The sequence below is a fragment of the Pristiophorus japonicus genome, chromosome 14 (genome assembly GCF_044704955.1).
Source record: "Pristiophorus japonicus isolate sPriJap1 chromosome 14, sPriJap1.hap1, whole genome shotgun sequence".
NCBI classification, from domain to species: Eukaryota; Metazoa; Chordata; class Chondrichthyes; family Pristiophoridae; genus Pristiophorus; species Pristiophorus japonicus.
In genome coordinates, this window is record NC_091990.1 from 163,720,603 (window position 1) to 163,745,716 (window position 25,114).

At 47.3% G+C, this 25,114-nt stretch overlaps 1 protein-coding gene and 1 non-coding gene across 6 annotated transcripts in view; both read left to right on the forward strand.

The window, feature by feature from the left end:
• The window catches only part of LOC139280184 (anoctamin-9-like), a 242,322-nt gene extending 235,604 nt beyond the window's left edge, over window positions 1-6,718 (forward strand). For 4 of the 5 annotated variants that reach the window (XM_070899766.1, XM_070899762.1, XM_070899763.1 and 1 more), the window contains 3 exons: window positions 1,401-1,494; window positions 2,646-2,758; window positions 3,775-6,718. In XM_070899766.1, the coding sequence (XP_070755867.1) occupies window positions 1,401-1,494; window positions 2,646-2,758; window positions 3,775-3,841 (274 nt within the window). In that variant the 3' untranslated portion in view covers window positions 3,842-6,718. Of the gene's footprint in view, window positions 1-1,400; window positions 1,495-2,645; window positions 2,759-3,774 lie in introns of those variants that run through there. The other variant, XM_070899764.1, reaches the window with a different exon arrangement.
• Window positions 6,719-11,434: 4,716 nt separating this feature from the next.
• Window positions 11,435-11,631, forward strand: LOC139280397 (U2 spliceosomal RNA). Its single transcript, XR_011596665.1, has one exon. It is a non-coding gene; the product is annotated as a U2 spliceosomal RNA (small nuclear RNA).
• Window positions 11,632-25,114: the final 13,483 nt, after the last annotated feature.

The following is a 25,114-nucleotide window of genomic DNA, read 5'->3' on the forward strand; positions in this document are numbered from 1 at the left end:
GAGAGAAATGAATTAAGATTAAGAGAGCGTGAGAGAAGAGATAGAAAGGAAAATTTATTACAAAAATTAAATTTAATATTTTACATTTTTTAAATCTCCAACAACAATTACAACCTGAAGGATGAGGCCCCACGCTTGCAATAGTTAATTTTCAGTTGCAGAGAGGTTGATTGGCAGTAATTAACACTTCTCACGTTAGTAAACAGGTACTTAGACTTGAAATGACAAGACCTGACATTCTGTAGTGAGTTTAGTTCATATCTACCACTCAAATACAGCAACTTCACTCCAGTCAATGCAATTCAGTGATGAGGCAGGCAGCGAAATGCCATTTTTGCGAATCTAACGGTGGAGTGGCACATCTCGCATAGCAACTTTTAGATTTCCACGTTTAATCTCGCATCTGCCCTCAACTAATGTTGCTGTACCGTTTGCGCATAAATAATAGTGAGTGCCATTAACCTCGCGTTATTTTGACAGCAAATTCTGGCTCGTTATAGCCAGCTATCTAGGGCCTGTTGCAGGGATTTTCCTCCCTCACCAAGGTAGGCTCCACAACCGAGGTCGGAATTCCACCAGGAGCCCACCAAAATTATTTATGTGATTATTTAATCAGCCGGGGAAGGCCTTTGGGGTGGGCAGAACTCCCACCCGGCTGAAGATGCACTGGAATTCTGTCATAGTGGAAAATTCTAGCCACATACTCTTGATTGGTGCAGATCCAGCAAAGGTGAGGTTCAAGAAAAATTGGGAGTGTTAATAGACTAACTTAGAATGTCAGATCAGTGTGGGACAGCAATCACCAAGTGAAGGTGTAGGTGCCTCTGCTGTGTTCCTATAGTTGTAGCCTGCCTGCCCCAAATATGAAAATGACCCCATCCATGTTATTTGAGATGGGGGGGGGGGGGTCAATGGCCTGTCAATGCCATTGTGGGAGCACCTTCACGACACGAACTGCAGCAGATCAAGAAGGCAGCTCACCACCACCTTCTCAAGGGCAATTATGGATGGTCAATAAAGGCTGGCCTTGTCAGCAGCACCCACGTCCCACGAACAAATAATAAAAATGTTGGCGGATAGAAATTCCTTCTGCCACAATTCCGGTGTTTGGGTGGGAACCCAGACATTTCAGGACCTATCTTATGTAAATTGATGCAGGCATTTGTGTTTAAAAAAAAAAGCTATCAATATAAGACCCCCAAAATTCAGACAAGAGTAACTGAATCTTTAAAGGAGGTTGTAAAGAGTGCTGCCTGTTACTACTAATCACTCTTTTGTATTTGCAACATTAATTGTCACTAGTGCTGGACCAGCGATGCTCTCCAATGTTTACTTGTTATTTCTGATTGAATCAGGCTCACAAGTGTTGAATTTATTCATGTCATCTGTCTCATCCCCAGGTATAGTGACTACAGAAACGAACATACCTCTGAGTATACTATGCAGTTCTGGCAAATTTCCGCTGCTCGTTTGGCCTTTCTTCTTTTATTTGTGGTAAATAATAGCTCTTCTCTGTACAGTACACTTAATGAGTACTAGGGTCCTGAGACCCCTCACCACTTTTAGCATTTCTGGGACCTAAAGGCAAGGCAACTCTGTTTACTCACCTGCAAATTGCAGCAGAGGCCATTACAGGTTGAACCTCTCCAGTCTGGCACCCTCGGGACCTGACCGGTGCCAGACCAGAGAATTTTCCAGACCATGGGAAGTCACACCGACCCCAGACTTAAAAATCCCACTGTCAGCAAAGTTTCCAGACAGGTTCCTGCTACATTTACTGCAATCCACAGCAGAGTCCAGTTGACACGAGATGCCGTGGAGCTATTGCACAGAGTTCTCGGTTAAAAAAAGCAAAACCAAACAACACAGAAGCATTACAGTTATAAAGGAATAAAGTGTACTGCTGATCTGAGGCTGGCTGCTCTCCCCCAGGTCGGGCTGGCCGCTGCGTCCTTGGACCGGCTGTTCCCACCCCCCGCGCCTCCCCAGTGCCCCCTCACCGGTCAGGTCGGCCCGAAATGCTGCACAACGACCCGGCTGCGTTCTGCCCAGCTTCGGCACCTCAGTCGGCCGCTGCACACCCCGCTCCCTCTCTGCGCCGACCCAGCCTCTGAGGGAGCACCGGAGGTGGCTGGGAGAGGAGGAGGAAGAGCCAGCCCCAGGACACAGTGACCTCCTGCCAGGAATGATGTCAGACCAGGGAGGTTGCCGAACCAAAGAGTCCCGGACTAGAGAGGTTCAACTTGTACTACCAATGTGCACAGTATTGTGTAAACAGTATTCCCTCCCTCCAAGCAATGGTACCGCTATCAGGAGAGGTATTGCTGCTCCATACCTGCCCTGCATAGCAAATAAAGGCCCTGGGAAGCAATTTCCACAGATTAGTAATGGAATCGTGTGGATGGATGTCATGCCCGCTCTACTGCTAACCCACCATTGGAGGAGAACTGAGCCCTAGATCTCTATATAGTTCACTTAATCCTCTATGGGACGATGTCCATTAAACAGCAACAAATATCTCTCTACAGCCCAATTCGTTTGTATCTTATTGGATTTTAATGAAGTAATTCTGATATGGTAAGGTGCTTGTTGTGCAAATATAGTAAGAGTATCAAATGAAACAACTATTTGCATTTCTGTTTCAGAATATTGTTGTTTACATCAAGTACCTTGCAGCTTGGTTTATCCCTGATGTCCCAGTTTCAGTGCGAAATGAAAATCTAAAGAAAACATACAACCAATTACAGCAGGAGCTGAAGTAAGTTTTTGCTACACTGAGCTGCTAGGGCTCTAAAAAATAGTTGTTTTTTAGGGAGCACATAACCATAACAGTGTGAACACAGCCCCTGTCTGGCTATTTGGACGGTTCAGGCAGACTTTGAGTGACACTGGTGTAAATGTTTAGTAACCTTGGCCCTTGATGTGACAGAGGCATTAATATGGTGTAACTACAACCCTGGTGTGATGCCTGTGTTGATGTAAACACAGCCTGGTATGGCACTGTGTTGGTGCAGTGGAAACACAGCCCTGGTATGGCACTGTGTTGGTGCAGTGGAAACACAGCCCTGGTATGGCACTGTGTTGGTGCAGTGGAAACACAGCCCTGGTATGGCACTGTGTTGGTGCAGTGGAAACACAGCCCTGGTATGGCACTGTGTTGGTGCAGTGGAAACACAGCCCTGGTATGGCACTGTGTTGGTGCAGTGGAAACACAGCCCTGGTATGGCACTGTGTTGGTGCAGTGGAAACACAGCCCTGGTATGGTGCCTATGTGGCTGTGGTGATACAAGATGTTACAGCCTTATGACATCTGAACTCTGATATTGTTAAACCAAAGAAAGATTTCATATAATTTCTCAAAATGCCTTGAAGCACCTCACATACTGAATCCCTTTGAAGTGCAGTGACTGTTATGTACACAAATAAAGCAGCTATTTTGCATGCGGCAAGGTCTTACAAACTGCAATGAGATGAATGATCATTTAATCTGGTTTTGGGTGGTATTAGTTGAAGGAAAATTATTGCCCAAGATACTCAGAGAACTTCATGCTGCTCTGATATGAAATAAAAATTGTGAGAGATGTATAACAGGCGGCTGATCCAATGTCGCCCGCTCTACACTATCTCCCAAAGTAAAAATTACCCCCATAGTCTTGTAGATAGGATTATTACACTAGGAAAGGAAAGTGAGGGGAAAAGCAGGAATTATCAAAGAAAAAATACTTCTATTGCTTGAACCTTTTGAAGTTACTCGAAATATTTTTTTTCCTTTAGGGATATAGCAGCGAAAACCCCAATGCCTTCAATGAGTGATGTGATGACACATCATTTAACTGTGTGAACGATATGAAAATAAAGATAATGCACCAAAGATGTCCGCTAGAGAAGGCTAACTGACAACTTGCCTGATAACACTTTTATATTACTGTACTGGATTACACACACTATGTGAAGCGAAGATGAGTTTGGAAAAAAAAAATCACAGCAGAATCTTGTCAGTGAAGGATGTACCACTCAGTCATGAAAGTGGGCTGCAGCTAAAAGAGGCAAGATCTCTTCATTCAGTTTGACACAACTCAAGCTGATCACTGTTCAAGTTTCTTCATGGTCGGGTTTAATGTATTCTTTAAATGCTAATACTAATGCAGATCTGACGTAACAGGAACCCTTCACTAGAGCACTCTGACACACATCAATGTTTAACTTAATTTAACAAATCCAAGAGTTTATGAATGCATGGTGGGTATCATCCTACGGAGCCTGTCAGACCCCAGCCTGAAAAAGTTGTGAGCATTGTCAGCTCCCAATCTGGAAAATCCCAAAGTTATTTACACTCAACTTGGAAAATCCTAGTGAGCTCAGGAGGCCCAGGTTTGGAGAAGCCTATGGAACTGTCAATCCCTGGAATTAATTGGTCCTGTAGTAAAATAAGACTAAATTCTAAGGTTCTTAAAACAAAATTAATTTTACGTGGCTTGACGCAAGTGCTCTCTCTCCCCTTGCCCCTGATTACAACAAAAATCGGAAAGGGAAAAAGGGAAGTTGAAACAACAATCTGTGGATAGCATGCGCTGCTGTTCCAATTGAGGCTGCATTTGGTTTTATCACTGTTTATTGATGCACAAATTGTGTATGTGATCTGTAATAGCACAAACATCACCCTTACACCCAAAGGAGATACCTATACCATGCGTGATATCCTTTCTTTCACATACTTCTGATTGCTTGGCTTTTGGTCATGCTACATTTCAAAAGAACTATGGAAATACTGAGTAGCCAAGTAGAATTTTATTTTAATTTATTTGTTCTTGGCATGTGGGCATCACTGGCAAGGCAGTACTTACTACAATCCAACAGCTTTTATGGTCATATTTTCCTTGTACATAATTGAGAAAATTTGTGTGACTGGAATTGTTATCAAAACTCACCCAGTCGTCGATTGCATACAGGTGGGATCAAAGTCCTTGTTAGCCTATGAAAGGTACCCAGGCTCCAAAGACAGACTGTTTCCATGCAATTCAGTATTTCTGCTGTGTTTTTTATACATTTTTTAAGTTAATTCTTCCCTGAAAGCACTGTGTCTTGTTGGTAAGTAGTTTCAGGGGTAGAAACAGCCCCTTTGGCCAAGTGATCATTCTTCGTCCGCTAGCATAGAAAGGGGATGTCTACAGAGAATTCAGTCATGGAAGGCAACACATCCCAGCCTGATCCTGCCTCACCTGTCCACATACACGTTCCAGTCACACTCACTGGGTTGCAGTCAGTAACAAGACCAGTTGTATCTCCCAACTGGATACCAAACCTGGGACCTTCTGGTTTGTCTGGCTTGGTGCTGCAATAGAGTTACCCTTGCTCATTGGGCCATGGGAGTGGGTGGGGTTTGAAGTTTTGCTGCTGAAGTGCCTGGCACAGCATTGGCATTGTACATTGAAGAAACATTGTTCATTAGTTCTGGTTCAGGAGGCAGAGAATTCGCAGGCTCCTCTGACTCTTCAATGTGCACTCTGACACATTGGTGTTTTCAATCAGGTTTATGTCATGTTGATGTCATCCAAAAGACTTGGTCTTTTTCATTTATCAGTGCCAGCAGTGTTTTTCTGCATACCTCAACAGTAAAGGCTGAGTTACCTGATCTCAGCTAGAACAGTAATTGGCTTCAGCACCCTGGTCTAGGTAGGGAACAAAAATAGCAGCCATGGCTCCTGCACCTGACAGCTATGTAGAGACCTCTTGCTGGAAAATACAAGTATATGGAATGTAGGGGAAGACAAATTGGGCTCATTTGGGAAGCCTCTTATAGTCAAATCGCTGTCAACACTTAGAGTTGGATTTTCAAGGAAATCAGGTGTGGAGGCACACTGCTTCATTCTCACCTGACCTGATCTGCCTCAGCATTTAAAGCCACCTTCTGCGTGTAAATGATGATAGGGAGACAGGGTCTAGAAACCCACCCAAATGCTTTCTACTGGTGCTGCTTCTCAGAGATTACCAGGAGAGGAGTGGGGTTAGACCCGGGGGCGGTGGCACAAAGCTGGTCAGTTTGTTGATAGTAGCCATCTCTCATCCATAAAGACCCCAAGCACACAAATCTTGATGGCATCGATCCAGTTTGGGACCTTCATTGAAATAATATCACAAGACTTTCCCAAGGGGCGCTTCTGCCTCTTTCAATGGGCTCTCCCCTCTACAGTTATCCTCACCAGCACCTCTACTTCTTCTTTGATGGTGGCGGGTTCCCTGTTTGTAACAGGCATCCCACTAGAAGCTCACCCTACATAAGTAATGACCCTCAACCTAGGAAAATGGTACAAGTAAAAGTGGTGGACAGAGCTTCCCTAACCATCTGACAGAAAGAGGAAAATCCAACCTATATTCTCTATGTTTACACAGGTAGTACGGCGAACTGGGCTAAGCCCTGGGTGGAGCGTACTGCCATTGAAGAAAATTGCATAATAAAAATATACTGGTTGAGTGTAAATAACTGTTCTTTGTCAAAACTGGACTCTATTTAAATTGAGATTTCATCCTTGATTGGACATGTTGGTAAGATTAAGTTTTTAAATATTGCTGCAGTTAGGATGTTAATTTCCTGTGCATTTCTGCTGTTCTGTGTATAATTGGCAATTGTTGTGATTCTGTCCATTTACTTGGCTTGTGATTTTAAAGCTTTGTGTGGAAACTGCAATCTCACTTCTCAACATTAAAAATTAGACTTGCATTCCAGGGTTTTACTACAATTGTTATTGTAGAATATACAAAATATGATAAGGCAGCAAGTACAACTAATGTGCGAACAATATAAATGCACGACTGCTCCATTTTTTGGTCTCGTCTATTTTGATTCTTGTATCTTAGATCACTCTCATGGCTGAATCCCAACTCCCCATACCTTCAAGTGTTAAGTATGGAAGAACTCCACAAGATTGAGTACTGTGAGCTGAAACTGATGTGACCTTAATCTCTTTAACACAACTCCAGAGTGCCTAAGCAGCATGGCAGGCAACCTTTTATACTCCCTTGCACGAGGTGTGCAGGTGACCCTTGGGCCTCCAACAGTTGTGCCCTCTGGTGGAAAGTCTTACACAGTTATAATGTTTACATACATAACATCACTGCCCCCCCCCCCAAAGTCTTTGATACAAATTATTTACAAGTTGAGACGATCCGGGGCCCTATGCTCCCTGGTTGATCGTCTGAGTTCAAACTCTGGCATGGGTGAGTTGGTCAGACCATTGCTGCATTGCGGCGCGGCTGGTCTGACAGAACTGTTGGGAATGGTGGGTTCATCCTCTTGATTGACAGCGAGATCGATTGCTGGTTGGGTGTGTGTTGGTGGATCGATGATGGTGATGTCTTCTTCAGGTTGTTCCTGGTTGTTGGTGAACCGCAGTTTGGTCTGATCCAAATGCTTTCTGCACGTTTGTCCATTCAATGGTTTGACTATAAACACTCTATTCCCCCCCTTGGCCAAGACAGTGCCAGCGACCCATTTAGGACCATGACCATAATTAAGGTCAAACACAGGGTGGTTAACAACAATTTCACACGATACAGCCGTGCGATCATGGTACATGTTTTGCCGGTGACGCTGGGTTTCCACATGATCAGGGAGAGCCTGGTTTTGAGTGCTCTCTTCATTAACAATTCTGCAGGGGGAACCCCCATGAGTGAGTGGGGGCGCGTCTGGTAGCTGAGCAGAACCAAAGATAAGCGGGTCTGCAAGGAGCCTTCCGTCACGCGTTTCAAGCTCTGCTTGATAGTTTGGACTGCCCGTTCAGCTTGACCGTTGGATGCGGGCTTAAACGGGGCAGACCTTACATGCTTGATGCCATTGCAGGTAATAAACTTGTTGAATTCTGAGCTGGTGACGTCGGCAAGCCATGGGTGGCGAACATAGCCCGGAGGCTTTCAATAGTGGCAGTGGATGTATTGGATGACATGATTACACATTCAATCCATTTAGAGTAAGCGTCCACTACAACTAAAAACATCTTTCCGAGAAAGGGGCCAGCAAAATCTACATGGATCCTGGACCACGGTTTGGAGGGCCATGACCACAGACTCAATGGAGCCTCCCTTGGTGCATTGCTCAATTGTGAGCACGTGTTGCACTGGTGTACGCATGATTCTAAGTCCGAGTCAATGCCGGGCCACCAAACATGCGACCTGGCTATAGCCTTCATCATGACTATGCCTGAGTGGGTCATGGATCAATGTTTCCCTGCCTTTTTTTGGCAAAACCACGCGATTACCCTATAAGAGACAATCCGACTGGATGGACATTTCATCTTTGCGTCGGTGAAACAGCTTAATTTCATCTTGATTTCCCTGGGAACGGCCGACCAGCTCCCATTGAGGACGCAACTTTTTACAAGTGATAGCACAGGATCCTGGCTGGTCCAGGTCCTGATCTGGCGAGCAGTGATGGGTGACCCCTCGCTCTCAAAAGCATCCATGACCAGAAGCAAGTCTGTGCCATTTCCACCCCGGGAGTGGGCAACGGTAGCCGACTGAGGGCATCAGCACAATTCTCCGTGACTGGTCTGTGGCGGATAACATAGTCATAGGCGGACAATGTTAGTGCCCATCTTTGAATGCGGGATGAAGCATTGGTGTTTATACCTATGCTTTCTGAAAACAGCAAAATGAACGGTTTGTGGTCGGTTTCAAGCTCAAAGCTAAGTCCAAATAAGTATTTGTGCATTTTCTTAATCCCATATACATATGCTAATGCCTCTTTCCCGACCATACTGTAGGCTCTTTCAGCCTTAGACAGACCTCTAGACGCATATGCAACCGGTTGAAGTTTGCCCGATACATTGGTTTGCTGTAACACACAGCCAACCCCGTACGAAGATGCATCACAAACTAGCACTAATCGTTTACATGGGTCATACAGTACAAGTAACTTATTAGAACAAAGTAGGTTTCTGGCCTTAAAGGCTGTTTCTTGAGATTTACCCCAAACCCAGTCGTCACCCTTACGTAGCAACATGTGCAACGGTTCCAGCAAAGTGCTCAACCCGGGTAGAAAGTTACCAAAATAGCTGAGGAGTCCCAGGAACAAATGCAGCTCCGTCACATTCTGTGGTCTGGGTGCATTCTTGATGGCCTCTGTCTTTGAGTCCTTGGGTCTGATGCCGTCTGCCGCAATCTTTCTCCCCAAAAATTCGACCTCTGGCACCAGGAAAACACACTTGGAGTGTTTCAGCCTGAGTCCCACTCTGTCCAGTCAACTTAGAACCTCTTTCAGGTTGTGCAGGTGTTCGGTGGTGTCACGACCGGTGATCAGGATGTTGTCTTCAAACACAACGGTGCGCGAAACTGATTTCAGCAGACTGTCCATGTTCCTCTGGAAGATGGCAGCAGCCGAGCGAATCTCAAAAGGGCACCTGTGGTATATAAACAGTCCTTTGTGCGTGTTGATGCACGTCAATCTTTTCGAAGATTCAGCCAGCTCCTGTGTCATGTAGGCGGAGGTTAGGTCCAACTTGGTGAACGACTTCCCCCCCGCTAACGTTACAAACAGGTCATCTGCCTTGGGTAGCGGGTACTGGTCTTGTAACTAGACTCGGTTGATCGTTACCTTGTAGTCTCCGCAGATTCTGACCGTGCCTTCGCTTTTCAACACCGGAACAATCGGACTGGCCCACTCGTTGAACTCAACTGGCGATATGATTCCCTCTCGTTGAAGTCTGTCCAATTCGATCTCGACTTTCTCCCTCGTCATATATGGAACTGCTCGAGCCTTGTGATGAATGGGCCTTGCATCGGGGACTAGATGGATTTGCACCTTGGCGCCTGTGAAGTTGCCGATGCCTGGTTCAAATAGTGACGGAAACTTGCTCAGCACTTGGGCGCACGAGGCATCATCCACTGAAGATAGTGCTTTGATGTCGTCCCAGTTCCATCGAATCTTTCCCAGCCAGCTTCTGCTGAATAGTGTTGGGCCATTGCCTGGTACATTCCACAGTGGTAAATCGTGCACAGCTCCATCGTATGATACCTTAACTGCCGCACTGCCAATGTCTGGTATGAGCTCTTTGGTATAGGTGCGCAGCTTTGTCTGAATTGGGCTCAGTTTGGGCCATTGTGCCTTGTTGCCCCACAGTTTCTCAAAAGTCTTCTGGCTCATAATTGACTGACTCGCCCCTGTGTCCAACTCCATTGATACCAGAATATTTGACTTTCAACATGATAGGAGGGCTCTTGGTGGTGAAGGTGTGTACCCCATACATTTCTTCCTCAGGTTGAGTTGCCTCTCTTGTTTGTTCTGCATGATCCGCGCCGGATCGATCATCCTCTGCCAACTCTGCCACGTGGTGAGTCGTAGCACACTTGCACATTCGCTGGAGGTGCCCCATTGTTTCGCAGTCTTTGCACACGTAGTGCTTGAATCAACATTGATGGGCTCGATGATTATCCCTGCAGCGCCAACATGGTGCTAATGGATTTGCATTCACGCCCAATGACGGACTCTGAGTCATCCTAGGTCTTGCAGCTGCAGATGTGTAGGCCCTGCCATATGCAGTTCTGCCTTCTAGCGACGTTATTTTATGCATAGTACTTGCCGGTGAGCTTCGATGCTGGGAAGATATCTGTCTGGTATTATCGCTCATGGATATGAATGCCTGGCCTATCGTGATGGCCTTGCTTAGGTCTAGGGATTCGGCGGACAGCAACTTGCGAAGAATGATCTCGTGTCCGATGCCAAGCACAAAAAAGTCCCGCAGCATTTCCACCCAAAATCCAGCAAATTCACAAGTTCCCGCAAGGCGTCTCAGGTCAGCGACATAACTCGCCATGTCCTGGCCCTCGGAGCGGTGGTGCGTGTAGAAGCGATACCTGGCCATTAAGATGCTCTCCTTCGGCTTGAGGTGGTTCCGAACCAGCGTACACAACTCTGTATATGTCTTCTCCACTGGTTTCTCCGGTGCTAACAGATTCTTGATGAGGCCGTATATTGTGTACCCATACAGGTGAGGAGAATCGCCTTGCGCTTGATCACTTTATTGTTCCCATCCAGCTCGTTGGCCACAAAGTACTGGTCGAGACACTCAACGAAGGCTTCCCAATCATCACCCTCTACATATCTCTCTAAAATACCAATGGCAACCATGACTGCGTGCAAGTTTGTAATCTGTTACTCGTCGCAATTGTTAAGTATGGAAGAATTTCACAAGACTGAGTACTGTGAGCTAAAACTAATGTGACCTTAGTCTCTTTAATACAACTCCAGAGTGCCTAAGCAGCATGGCAGACAACCTTTTATACTTCCTTGCACGAGGTGTGCAGGTGACCCTTGGGCCTCCAACACTTGCCTCTGGTGGCAAGTCTTATACAGTTACAATATTTACATACATATCAAGAGTGTATATCCTTGTCTTGAGGTCTAGATAAGCTTTCAATAGTGTGCTTGGGAAACCAGCAACAAATCGCTTCTCGGCCTTTTGGCTAAGATCATGCGTAACTGACCTGACAGGGGAGTAACCATGACCCCAAAGTGGTTCTCCCTGGATCAGGAAGGTGGTTCTCCTATGCTTTTTGGAAATAGGAGGTGGGTGGGGTGGATTGACCCATCCACCTCCACGGAGGTGTGTGGGGGGCCTGACCCATCCACCTCCATGGCACGAACCTGGTAGCAGTACTTCCAGGAACGGTGCAGTGGCTCTAGGCCTTTTGGCTAAGAGCATTGGCGCAGAGTGATCCTTGATGTGTGCAAGGTGACCTCTGGCGTTTGTGATTTGACAAAGAATTGGAAAGATTGGCAACGAAAAAAAAAAACCCTTTAGCTACTCAACTTATGCTTTCATAATATCATTCCTGTTTTGAAAACTGCAGAAGATTATATCAAACCTCACTTTAATTTTGAAGTATGAAGCAAATTTATTTTACTAATGTTGATCTCCCATTGCATTGCACATGGAGAATCAAGACTAAGTGCAATTATTTTTTATTCGTTCCTGGTATGTTGGCGTTGCTGGCAAGGCCAACATTTATTGCCCATGCCTAATTACTCTTGAGAAAGTAGTGGTGAGCCACCACCTTAAACCGCTGCAGTCCTTGTGGTAAAGATATTCCCACAGTGCTGTTAGGGAGGGACGACTATGAAGGAATGGCAATATATTTCCAAATCAGGATGGTGTATAACTTGGAAGGAAATTTGCAGGTGATGGTGTTCCCATGCATCTGCTGCCCTTGTCCTTCTAGGTGGTAGAGGTCGAGGGTTTGGGAAGTGCTGGCGAATAAGCTGCAGTGCATCTTGTCAATGGTACACACTGCAGCCACGGTGCACCGGTGGTGCAGGGGGTGAATGTTTAAGGTGGTGGCTGAGGTGCCAATCAAGTGGGCTGCTTTGTCCCGGATGGTGTCGAGCTTCTTGAGTGTTGGAGCTGCACTCATCCAGGCAAGTGGAGCATATTCCATTGCACTCCTGACTTGTGCCTTGTAGATGGTGGAAAGACTTTGGGGAGTCAGGAGGTGAGACACTCGCTGCAGAATAACCAGCCTCTGACCTGCTCTTGTTACCACAATATTTTTGTGGCTGGTCCAGTTAAGTTTCTGGTCAATGGTGACCCAGGATGTTGATGGTGGAGGATTTGGCAATGATAATGCTGTTAAATGTCAAGGGGCGGTGGTTAAACTCTTGTTTGCTGGAGATAGCCATTGCCTTGACACTTGTGTGGCGTAAATGTTACTTGCCGCTCATCAGTCAAGCCTGAAATGTAGTCCAGGTCTTGCTGTATGCGGGCATGAACTGCTTCATTATCTGAGGAGTTGCGAATGGAATTGAACACTGTACAATAATCAATGAACATCCCCACTTCTGACCTTATGATGGAAGGAAGGTCATTGATGAAGCAGCTGAAGATAGTTGGGCCTAGGACATTGCCCTGAGGAACTCCTGTTGCGATGTCCTAGGGCTGAGAAGATTGTTCTCCAACAACTACAACCATCTTCATTTGTGCTAGGTATGACTGCAGCCAGTGGAGAGTTTTCCCCATTGACTTCAATTTTTTTAAGGCTTCTTGATGCCACATTGTGTCAAATGCTGCCTTGATGACAAGGGCAGTTACTCTAACCTCACCTCTGGAATTTGTCCATGTTTGGGCCAAGACTGTAATGAGGTCTGGAGCCGAGTGGTCCTGGCCAAACCCAAACTGAGCATCAGTGAGCAGGTTATTGGTGAGTAAGTGCCACTTGATAGCACTGTCGACGACACCTTCCATCACTTTGCTGATGATTGAGATTAGACTGATCAGGTGATAATTGGATGGATTCGATTTGTCCTGCTTTTTGTGAACAGGACATACCTGAGCAGTTTTCCATAATGTCGGGTAGATACCAGTGTTATAGCTGTACTGGAACAGCTTGGTTAGAGGTGCGGCTAGTTCTGGAGTACAAGTCTTCAGCACAACAGCTGGGATAGCCTTTCTGTATCCAGTATGCTCAGCTGTTTCTTGATATCACATGGAGTGAATCAAATTGGCTTCTGTGATGGTGGGGACCACAGGAAGAGGCTGATATGGATCATCCACTGAGCACTTCTGGCTGAAGATGGTTGAAAATGCTTCAGCCTTGTCTTTTGCACTCGTGCTGGGTTCTACCATCATTGAGGATGGGGATATTCATGGAGCAGCCTCCTCCCATCAGTTGTATAATGGTCCACCACCATTCACGACTGGATGCTGCAGGACTACAAAGCTTTTATCTGATCCGTTGATTGTGGGATCGCTTAGCCCTGTCTATAGCATTCTACCTCTGCTGTTTAGCATGATGTAGTCCTGTGTTGCAGCTTCCCCGGGTTGGCACCTCATTTTTAATTCCTGGCATGCTATTCTGCACTCTTCATTGGACCAGGGTTGATCCCCTGGCTAATTTAGTAATGGTAGAGTGAGGGATATGCCGGGCTGTGAGATTACAAATTATGGTGGAGTATAGTTCTGCTGCTGCTGATGGTCCACAGCATCTCATAGATACCCAGTTTTGAGCTGCATGATCTGTTCTGAATCTATCCCATTTAGCACGGTGGTAGTGCCTCACATCATGATGGGGGTGTCCTCAGTTTCCAATCTAACAGGGTTAAAAGGCGCAACATAATTGGACCATGGCTGAGGTAGGATTGCGAAGATCCAGAATCGGGTAGGAGGGGGAAGGTAGAGTGGGCTAAGGCAGGATAGAGGCTGGAAGCATGGGGAGAGAGGGAGATAGAACAGGGTTAGAGGACATAGTGTATCATCATCATCATAGGCAGTCCCTCAAAATCGAGGAACACTTGCTTCCACTCTAAAAGTGAGTTCTCAGGTGGCTGTACAGTCCAATGCAGGAATTACAGTCTCTGTAACAGGTGGGGCAGACAGTGGTTGAAGGAAAGGGTGGGTGGGGAGTCTGTTTGGCCGCATGCTCCTTCCGCTGTCTGCGCTTGGTTTCTGCATGCTCTCGACGACGAGACACGAGGTGCTCAGCGCCCTCCCGGATGCTCTTCCTCCACTTTGGGCGGTCTTGGGCCAGAGATTCCCAGGTGCCGGTGAGGATGTTGCACTTTATCAAGGAGGCTTTGAAGGTCTCCTTGAAGTGTTTCCTCTTCCCACCTAGGCCTCGCTTGCCTTGTAGGAGTTCCGAGTAGAGCGCTTGCTTAGGGAGTCTCGTGTCGGGCATGCGGACGATGTGGCCTGCCCAACGAAGCTGGTTGAGTGTGGTCAGTGCTTTTTGCTGGGGATGTCGGCCTGAGCGAGAACAATGGCGTTGGTGCGTCTAACCTCTCAGTGGATTTGAAGGATCTTGTGGAGGCAGTGCTAGTGGTACTTCTCCAGCGATTTGAGATGTCTGCTGTATATGGTCCATGTCTCTGAGCCATATAGGAGGGCGGGTATCACTACTGCCCTAATGACCATAAGCTTGGTGCCAGATTTGAGGTTCTGGTCTTCAAACACTCTTTCTCAGGCGCCCGAAGGCTGCGCTGGCACACTGGAGGCAGTGTTGGACCTCGTTATCGATGTCTGCCCTTGCTGATAGTAGACTCCCAAGGTATGGAAAATGGTCCACGTTGTCTAAGATCAATCCGTGGATTTTGACAATCGGGGGACAGGGGTCAGGTTGGTGGAGGATGTTTGTCTTATGGATGTTTAGCGTAAGGCCCATGCTTTCATACGCCTCGATGAAGGTGTTGACGATGGCTTGGCTTTCGGCCTCTGAGTGTGCGCAAACTGTAGTTTGATGACAAAGGATGGTACAACCTTGGATCTAGCCTGGAGGCGATGTAGGTTGAACAAGTTCCCATTGGTTCTATAGTTTAGTTCCACTCCAGTGGGGAGCTTGTTGATAGTGAGATGGAGCATTGCAGCAAGGAAGATCGAGAGGAGCGTTGGTGCGATGACGCAGTCCTGCTTGACCCCGGTCCAGACATGGATTGGGTCTGTGGTGGATCCATTGGCCAGGATCATGGCTTGCATGTCATCGTGGAGCAGGCGGAGGATGGTGACAAACCTTTGGGGGCAGCCAAAACGTAGGAGGACGCTCCATAGTCCCTCATGGTTGACAGTGTCAACCTAAAGAATAGATGGTAGGTGGAGAAAGCACAGGAGATCTAGCAGCTGGCCGACAACCATGATGCGTGAGGATTCTTCAGCGCAGTCAAGGCCACCATGGCCCAAGCACCCAAGGCCATACCCCACTGTTGGCCAAGAACGGAGAGGCACTCATTAAGGACACCAAGGCAGTCAGGGCCCGCTGGAAGGAGCACTTCGAAGATCTCCTTAACTGAGACTCTGCCTTCAACAGGAGAGTCCTCGACACCATCCCGCAGCATGCTACCAACCACCATCTCAGCAAAACCCCAGCCCTGCGCGAGATAGAAAAGGCCATCCACCAGCTCAAGAACAACAAGGCATCAGAAGCAGATAGAATCCCCGATGAGGCACTAAAGTATGGCGGAGAAGCACTATTGGCACGAATCCATGACCTCATCTCTCTTATCTGGAAGGAGGAGAGCATGCCAGGGGATCTCAGAGATGCCGTAATCGTCACCATCTTCAAAAAAGGGGACAAGTCCGACTGCGGCAACTACAGAGGAATCTCCCTGCTGTTGGCCACTGAGAAAGTCATCGCAAGAATCCTCCTCAACCGTCTTCTCCCTGTAGCTGAAGAGCCTCAATGCGGATTCCGTCAACTAAGGGGTAGAACGGACATGATCTTCACCGTGCGACAACTACAAGAGAAATGCAAGGAACAGTACATAGCCTTCTTTGACCTCACAAAGGTGGAGTATAGCGAGAGGGCAGAGGAGGAGCGAGATGGAGACAATATAAAGTTGTCGGAGGATGTTAAGAGTGGAATTGGAAGCTACAGGAAGCAGCTGTACAATTGGAACCAATGGCATAGATACTCAAAGGCAAGGGAAGCAGAGAAATGGGGAGGGGTCAGGGAGTGAATGTGGGAGTACAATATGGGGAAGAGGAGAGCTTGGGGAGTGGCCACTAGTTGGGGAAGTAGGAAAGAGGATGGGAAATCAGGGTGAGGTTAGGGAAGGGAGAAAGGTTTGGAGATGGGGTAAATAATCAGTGGAGCAAAGGGGAAGAGGACAGGCAGAAAGCTTTGGGAGACGACAGTGAAGAATGGGGATAAATGAATTAACTCAAGTAAAATGTGAAGTTAATAAATTTAAAGAGTCCTTACATGTCAGCAACATTAATTAGCAATCTGAATTAAAGTTAATGAAAGATTGGGGCTTCACTGGGGAAAATCAATTAACCACAAGACTGTTGAGAGGCCAATTAGCAGAAATGGAGAAGATCACTCTGGTTAACCCCGGGTGGTTGCAGAATTACAGTACTGCAACACCAGTGAGCCAGACGCGTCAGTAAGTAATCAAGTGAGGGCAGCCAGCAGTGGCAGACAGAATGGACTCGTAGCCATTTAACAAACGCAAAAGAGGCACAGCAGCAGCGATACTCCCACTAAATAGAAGGGGCCAACAAGTGGAGAAGTCCTAGCAGCAAAACCCATACTAAGTTTCAATACTGGAATGGGGGGGACACAAGTTACTGATGGGAGAGACATGCAGAGGATGAGAAAGGGGTCGGGGCAGGGTGAGGGACAGGAGAGAAGGTAGATGGGAACTGAGGATGGAGTGGGGGAGAAGGGAGAGGAAAAAGGCTGGGAAATGAGGAGGAGAGGCTGGGTGAGGGGAAGAGGACAAATCTTTCCCGTTGCCTAGCGGCGGGTTTGGGGGCGGATCGGCAGTAAAAATCCTGGAAATGGCGAGTGCGCCGGGAACCTGCTGTCATCCTGCCCCCTCGGGCATTTAACTCGGGCGGCTTTGTGGGCGCGACAGGGACCCGATCGGCAGAGGCGGGCGACCTCATCGAAATCATTAACTGCTTGTTGAGAGACCCTTATGAGTGAACTTAATGCCAGCTTTTGAGTTTTACTGCAGGAGCACGGGATTCACGGAGGTCGGGTACCGCGGATGTGATGGGGACATGGACAAGTTCATTTATCGACAGCTGGGAAAAGCACATAAATACTGCAACATTACACCTCATTACTTGCCTCATGGAAAGGCTCTTGCTCACTCCATTTGTCCACGGGTTTCAATGTCAGCAGTTTGCAGGTCATTTTTGAAACTTCCGAAGCCACTCTCGCCATATTGCTACTCACTTTCATAACATTGAGGGATTGGCCCTCTGATCTACACTTTACCTGCCATCTACCTCATCAACATAGGTGGCGCTTATACTGTCTCACCTTGGCCCTCAGAATCGGACCAAGATGAACCTCATCACCAGCAGCAACTGCAACAGCAGCTTTCTCCTCAATGACCTGATGCTCAACAGGAGAGAGGGGATCACCATAGGGCTGCAGTGCGCCGGAGGCGATACCCCCAATATGGTATACAGGCAGAGGATGAGCTTCCTCAATATGACTGAGCAGCAGTGCTTCAGGAGGCTCAGGCTATTACACCAGGTCATCACAGACATTTGTAGCTTGCTGGAACAAGACCTGCTGCCTAGAGGTCCTGGTGTACAATCCTTACCAGTGGCTGTCAAAGTCACCACCGCCCTCAACTTCTTAGCCATAGGCTCTTTCCAGGTATCTGCAGCAGACATTTGCAGGATCTTGTAGTCGGCCGCCCACAGATGCATCGCCCAGGTGACTGATGCCATGTTTCACAAGTCAGCCAATTATATCAACTTTGCCACTGATGAGGCCAGTGTTACTGAATGAGCGTTTGGCTTTTCGGCTCTAGCTGACTTCCCAAAGGTGCAGGGTGTTATTGGCTACACACATGTGCCCATGAAGGCACCTCATCATTACCCAGGAGTGTTTGTGAACCACAAAGGCTTCCATTCCCTCAATGTGCAGCTCGTCTGCAACCATAAAAAAATGATTATGCATGTGTGCGCTAGATTCCCTGGCTGCTGTCATGACTCTTTTGTGCTGCGCCAGTCCACCCCTCCCTCAGCTCTTCGCATCTCCAAACAGACTTACCGGCTGGCAGCTTGGAGACGAGGGCTATTCACTGAAATTGTAGCTCATGACGCTCCTGAGGAGGCCAAGAACTGAGGCCAAGGATCATTATAATGATGGCCACATCTCCACCAGATGTGTCATAGAGCAAACAATAGGTATGCTGCAGATGCGCTTCAGATGCCTTGACAGATCTGGAGGAGCCCTTCAATACGCACCAGCCAGGGTCTCCAGAATCATTATCATTGTGGTCTGCTGCACGCTGCACAACACAGTACAGCAGCGAGGAAGTTGCTGCAATTCAGCCACATCGATGCCACATGCTGTACTAAGTCCCAAGACCATCACACCCTAACCACACCATAAAGCATCCCTACAATGACCAAACCATTCCTCTCAACCAAAGTCCCAGTGCTCGAGGGTAAGTAATGTCTCACCATTTACTCCAAGTGATAAAGCCACTTCCAAGGTTTGAGGCAAAAATGGACAAAACCCGAAAGTGATGCAAAGAAATACATTTACGTGACTCATCATAATAATTGAAACTTAGCACGAACAGTTTTTGATGCACCCATGTGCATACCCTTGTGCATCTACTTTTGTGTCATTTTTCTTTACCAAGTGCATCTACAAGGTGCAATCCCTATGGCTTCAGCAGAGGCTGCTCACTTCCTTGTTGCGACTCGTCAGACACTTTTGGTGGACGTCCTCTGAGTTACATAAGAACAAAAGAAATAGGAGCAGGAGTAGGCCATACAGTCCCTCGAGCCTGCTCTGCCATTCACTAAGATCTGATCATGGACTCAGCTCCACTTCCCTGTCCGCCCCCCATAATCCCTTATTCCCTTAACAGTTAAGAAACTGTCTATCTCTGTCGTAAATTTATTCAATGTCCCAGCTTCCACAGCTCTCTGAGGCAGCGAATTCCACAGATTTACAACCCTCTGAGAGAAGAAATCCCCCCTCATCTCAGTTTTAAATGGACGGCCCCTTATTCTAAGATTATGCCCCCTAGTTCTAGTCTCTCCGATCAGTGGAAACATCCTCTCTGCATCCACCTTGCCAAGCCCCCTCATAATCTTATGTTTTGATAAGATCACCTCTCATTCTTCTGAATTCCAGTAGGTCCAACCTACTCAACTTTTCCTCATAAGTTAACCCCCTTATCTCCGGAATCAACATAGTGAACCTTCTCTGAACTGCCTCCAAAGCAAGTATATCCTTTCGTAAATATGGAAAGCAAAACTGCACGCAGTATTCCAGGTGTGGCCTCACCAATACCCTGTATAACTGTAGCAAGACTTCCCTGCTTTTATACACCATCCCCTTTGCAATAAAGACCAAGATTCCATTGGCCTTCTTGATCACTTGCTGTACCTGCATACTAACCTTTTGTGTTTCATGCACAAGTACCTCCAGGTCCCGCTGTACTGCAGCACTTTGCAATCTTTCTCCATTTAAATAATAACCTGCTCTTTGATTTTTTTTCTGCCAAAGTGCATGACCTCACATTTTCCAACATTATACTCCATCTGCCAAATTTTTACCCGTCTGTCCTTTTGCAGATTTTGTGTGTCCTCCTCACACATTGCTTTTTCTCCCATCTTTGTATCATCAGCAAACTTGGCCACGTTATACTCAGTCCCTTCTTCCAAGTCGTTAATATAGATTGTAAATAGTTGGGGTCCCAGCACTGATCCCTGCGGCACCCCACTAGTTACTGATTGCCAACCAGAGAATGAACCATTTATCCCGACTCTCTGTTTTCTGGTAGTTAGCCAATCCTCTATCCATGCTAATATATTACCCTCAATCCCATGAACTTTTATCTTGTGCAGTAACCTTTTATGTGACACCTTGTCAAATGCCTTCTGGAAGTCCAAATACACCACATCTACGGGTTCCCCTTTATCCATCCTGTTCATTACATCCTCAAAGAATTCCAGTAAATTTGTCGAGCATGACTTCCCCTTCATAAATCCATGCTGACTCTGCCTGACCAAATTATGCTTTTCCAAATGTCCTGCTACTGCTTCTTTAATAATGGACTCCAACATTTTCCCAAGGATAGATGTTAGGCTAACTGGTCTATAATTTCCTGCTTTTTGTTTGCCTTCTTTTTTAAATAGGGGTGTTATATTTGCAGTTTTCCAATCTGCTGGGACCTCCTCAGAATCCAGGGAATTTTGGTAAATTACAACCAATGCATGCACAATCCCTGCCGCTACTTCTCTTAAGAACCTAGGATGCAAGCCATCAGGTCCAGGGGATTTATCTGCCTTTAGTCCCATTATCTTACTGAGTACCACCTCCTTAGTGATTGTGATTGTGTTAAGTTCCTCCCCCTCTATAGCCCCTTGACTATCCACTGTTGGGATATTGTTAATGTCCTCTTCCGTAAAGACTGATACAAAATATTTGTTCAGAGCCTGTGATGGCCTGTGGGGTAGAAGTGGGAGTGCTTTGAGAAGAGCCCCACTTCCATGTTCCCTTTCACCATCATCCCGATCATGGGCCACCCGCACTACATGCTAGCAAGGAGCTGGCGGGCACCTTGCTGCACAGCAGTAGGGCGATGAAAGCCCAAGTCTACATAGATCTCCTCTCAAGGTGGGATGTAAATGAGTGCCTGTCATTTGTTCACAGCTAGCATGTGCTCATGTGAGTGGTACATTTTTCTCCTCCATGCAGGTGGTCATCCTTTCCATGGATGAGCACATTGTCACCATCGCCTGCAACATGGTGGTGCTCATGTTGGAGTTGGCATCCTCCATTGTCGGAACATTTGTAGACATCGTGGCTGCAAAAGATGCCAGAGCCTCGTGCATTTGTTGCTGCCCCTCCACAATCATCCTCTTTCTCGATAGCTCTCGAGGCTCAGCCTCTGCATGCAGCTCAGCAGAGCTTGGAGCGTCCTATGTCCTCCGGCGAGGAGTCTCCAGATATGTCCCTGTCAACACCACCTGCTCTTGCTCACTAGTGAATTGTGAGACACCAGGTGACAACCCTACTCTATGGTGCAAAGGACCCACCAAGGTGTACGTATCTGCGCTGGTGCTGGCTGCGATTGAGGCTGCTGACGCTGCACCCTCAGAGGCTGGAGGTTCTTCCTCTTCCTCCTCTGGCTGGACAGTGGGAGGGACAGTTGATGGACTTGTGGGTGAGCAAAGAGATGAATTAGGAGTGTTATAAGAAATTACCATCATGCACATGATGATATTTCACTGGCTGCTGACATTGGTGAAGGTGGCAGGGTAGGTTGAGAAAGTGGTTAAAAAAACATACAGGATCCTGGGCTTCATAAATAAATAGAGGCATAGAGTACAAAAACAAGGAAGTTATGATGAACCTGTATAAAACACTGGTTCGGCCTCAACTGGAGTATTGTGTTCAATTCTGGGCACTGCATTTTAGGAAGGATGTGAAAGCCATAAAGAGGGTGCAGAAACAATTTACAAGAATGGTTCCAGGGATGAGGGACTTCAGTTACGGGGATAGACTGGAGAAGCTGGGGTTGTTCTCCTTGTAGCAGAGAAGGTTGGGAGAAGATTTGATAGTGGTGTTCAAAATCATGAGGGGTCTGGACAGAGTAGATAGAGAGAGACTGTTCTTATTGGCGGAAAGGTCAAGAACCAGAGGACATGGATTTAAGATGTTTGGCAAAAGAACCAAGGGCGACATGAGGCAAAACATTTTTAGTGGTTAGTATCTGGAATGCACTGCCTGAGAGGGTGGTGGAGGCAGACTCAATCGTGGCTTTCAAAAGGGAATTGGATAAGTACCTGAAGGAAAAAATTGCAGGTACACAAGGAAAGGGCGGGGAGTGGGACTGGCTGAAGTGCTCTTGCAGAGAGCTGGCACAGGCTCGATGGGCCGAATGGCCTCCTACTGTGCTGTAACCATTCTCTGATTCTATGATCAATCACCATATGAGTGATTGTTGTATGCCATTTGGCATTAGAAGATGTGATTCTGTCGTTGGGTTGCTGGGATGTCCCCCTCCTTCTCTCGCACGCCAGTGTCTCTCGAGCTCCCGAGATCTCTAGAGCACCGTCCTCTGCTGCTGTTAGCTGAGCGAAGACTGGAGAGCCACCTCTGGTTCTCGCCCTCTGTTGTGGGCTCTTTTCTCCTCCAAGGAGGGAAAGAAGAGAAGTTTGGGTGAGAGTGATGGAATGAGTGCGTTACATCTGTAGAGGGTGACTATGAGGGAGTGGGGTTCTAATGCCAAATGGCCTCCTTCTGTGGTGTTATTTTCTATTATTGAATTAGGATGAGGGTGAGTGTGAGGGGTGGTTAGTCAGATGGGGATGTGAATATGTACATAGAGAGAGAGAGATGGGTGTACCTTGAAGGTATGTTGGTGTGAGTAATGATGTGCAGGAGTAGGTTTGGAAATGCAGAATGATGGGAATGTGGTGACAAGCAGATCAGGATGAGGGTGTGTATGGCTTTGCAATCACCTTTCCTGTCCTCATCACATCATTGAATCTCTTCGTGCACTGGATCGAAGTCCGCCTCATGACTTCCCTGCTGCTGACCTCCTCTACTATTTAGAGCCAGGCCTTTTTGTTCTCTTGGGGAGTTCTCTTGCGTGCATCTGCTGGGAAGAGGACATCCCTGTGTGCTCTTACTGCAGCAAGGCATCTTAAAGTGGGGTGCAGCCCTCTGCCCTGTGGGTATTCTTATTTTTCATTTTGCACAATAACTCCAACACTTCCCATTTTCCTTCCACACTCCTTTACCAACCTTCAAATGAGTTGGGTGCAAGGCTGCTATAAATATAGACCCTGGCAATGAGTCATCGATGACATCATCAGATCCTCACCCTTTAATAGGGCTGGGAAATGCTAATGCCTGGTTTCTTAGGGGCCATTATGCTCAAGTCACTCTGCAGAGCGGGCTGATCAAGGCACGCGTTCCCAACCCACTACAAGGCCCACACACCCGATCTGACTTCCAAGTATAAATGGTAGTATCTAGAATTGTTGTGTATCTATAAAGCATGCACTCCCATGTTCCGCCACCAGGGAGCGCATCCCTTGAAGTCCCAAGGGATCCCAGCCGGTCCCAAAGGCCTGTTCCTCACTCTGGAATCTCTTAATAAAGACTAAGGTCACTGTTACTTTATAATCGTAGCAAATCCTGACCGTGCCATCACTTTTGAGTACTGGAACAACCGGGCTGGCCCACTCGCTGAATTCCATTGGGGAGATGATGCCCTCACATTGCAGCCTGTCCAGCTCAATTTTCACTCTCTCCCTCATCATGTGAGGTACCGCTCACGCCTTGTGGTGAATGGGTCGTGCCCCTGGGACCAAGTGGATCTGCATCTTCGCCCCGGAAAAGTTTTCAGTGCCTGGCTCAAAAAGGGAAGGAAATTTGTTAAGAACCTGAGTACATGAGGTCTCATCGACATGTGATAGCGCTCGGATGTAATCCCAGTTACAGCAGATTTTGCCCAGCCAGCTCCTTCCAAGCAGTGTGGAGCCATCGCCCGGGACAATCCAGAGTGGCAGTTCCTGCACCGTGCCCTCGTAGGTGACCTTGACCATGGCGCTGCCCAGGACAGTGATAAGCTCTTTGGTGTACATTCTCAGTTTTGTGTGGATGGTGCTCAGGGCTGGTCTGAGTGCCTTGTTGCACCACAGTCTCTCAAACATCTTTTTACTCATGATGGATTGGCTAGCGACAGTGTCCAGTTCCATGGCTACGGGTAAGCCATTCAATTTTATGTTTAGCATTATATGTGGGCATTTCGTCGAAAATGTGTGCACCCCGTGTACTTCAACATCTGCCTCCTCTCTCTGAGGCTCGAAATTGTTTTGGTCCACCATGGACCGATCTTCCTCTGCCACGTGGTGGTTAGCAGGTTTTGCAGAGCTTGCAGCTCATCTGCAAGCTCGTTGGAGGTGCCCCATTGTTCCACAGCTCTGGCAAACATACCCTTTGAAGCGGCATGAATAGGCTGAATGGAAGCCTCCACAACACCAACAAGGTGTGAGTCATCTGGGTCACCTGAGGCCTGCTGGCAGTTGCAGACTCGTGGATTCTGCTCTGTACATTTCTGCTCGCAAACACAGTTCCAGTTAATTTATGAACATTGCTAGCACTTGTGTGCTGAGAGATTTGTTTGGTGTTATCACTGGTGGACATAAATGCCTGTGCTATTGCAATGGCCTTACTGAGGATCACTGTCTCTACAGTCAAAAGTTTTCGTAGGATGGTCTACTGGACAATGCCCAGTACAAAAAAGTCTCTGAGCATCTGCTCCAGGTAGTCATCGAACTCACATTGTCCTGCATGTCGCCTTAGCTCGGCGACGTAGCTCGCCACTTCCTGACCTTCAGATCACTGGTACGTATAGAACCGATACCTCGCCATCAGCACGCTCTCCCTTGGGTTAAGATGCTCCTGAACCAGTGTACACAGCTCCTCATACGACTTATCTGTGGGTTTCACCGGAGCCAGAAGATTCTTCATGAGGCTGTAGGTTGGTGCCCCGCAGACCGTGAGGAGGACCGCTCTCCTTTTTGCAGCGCTTCCTTCTCCGTCCAGCTCATTGGCTACAAAGTACTGGTCTAACCGTTCGACATAGGCTTCCCAGTCCTCACCCTCTGAGAACTTCTACAGGATGCCCACAGTTTGC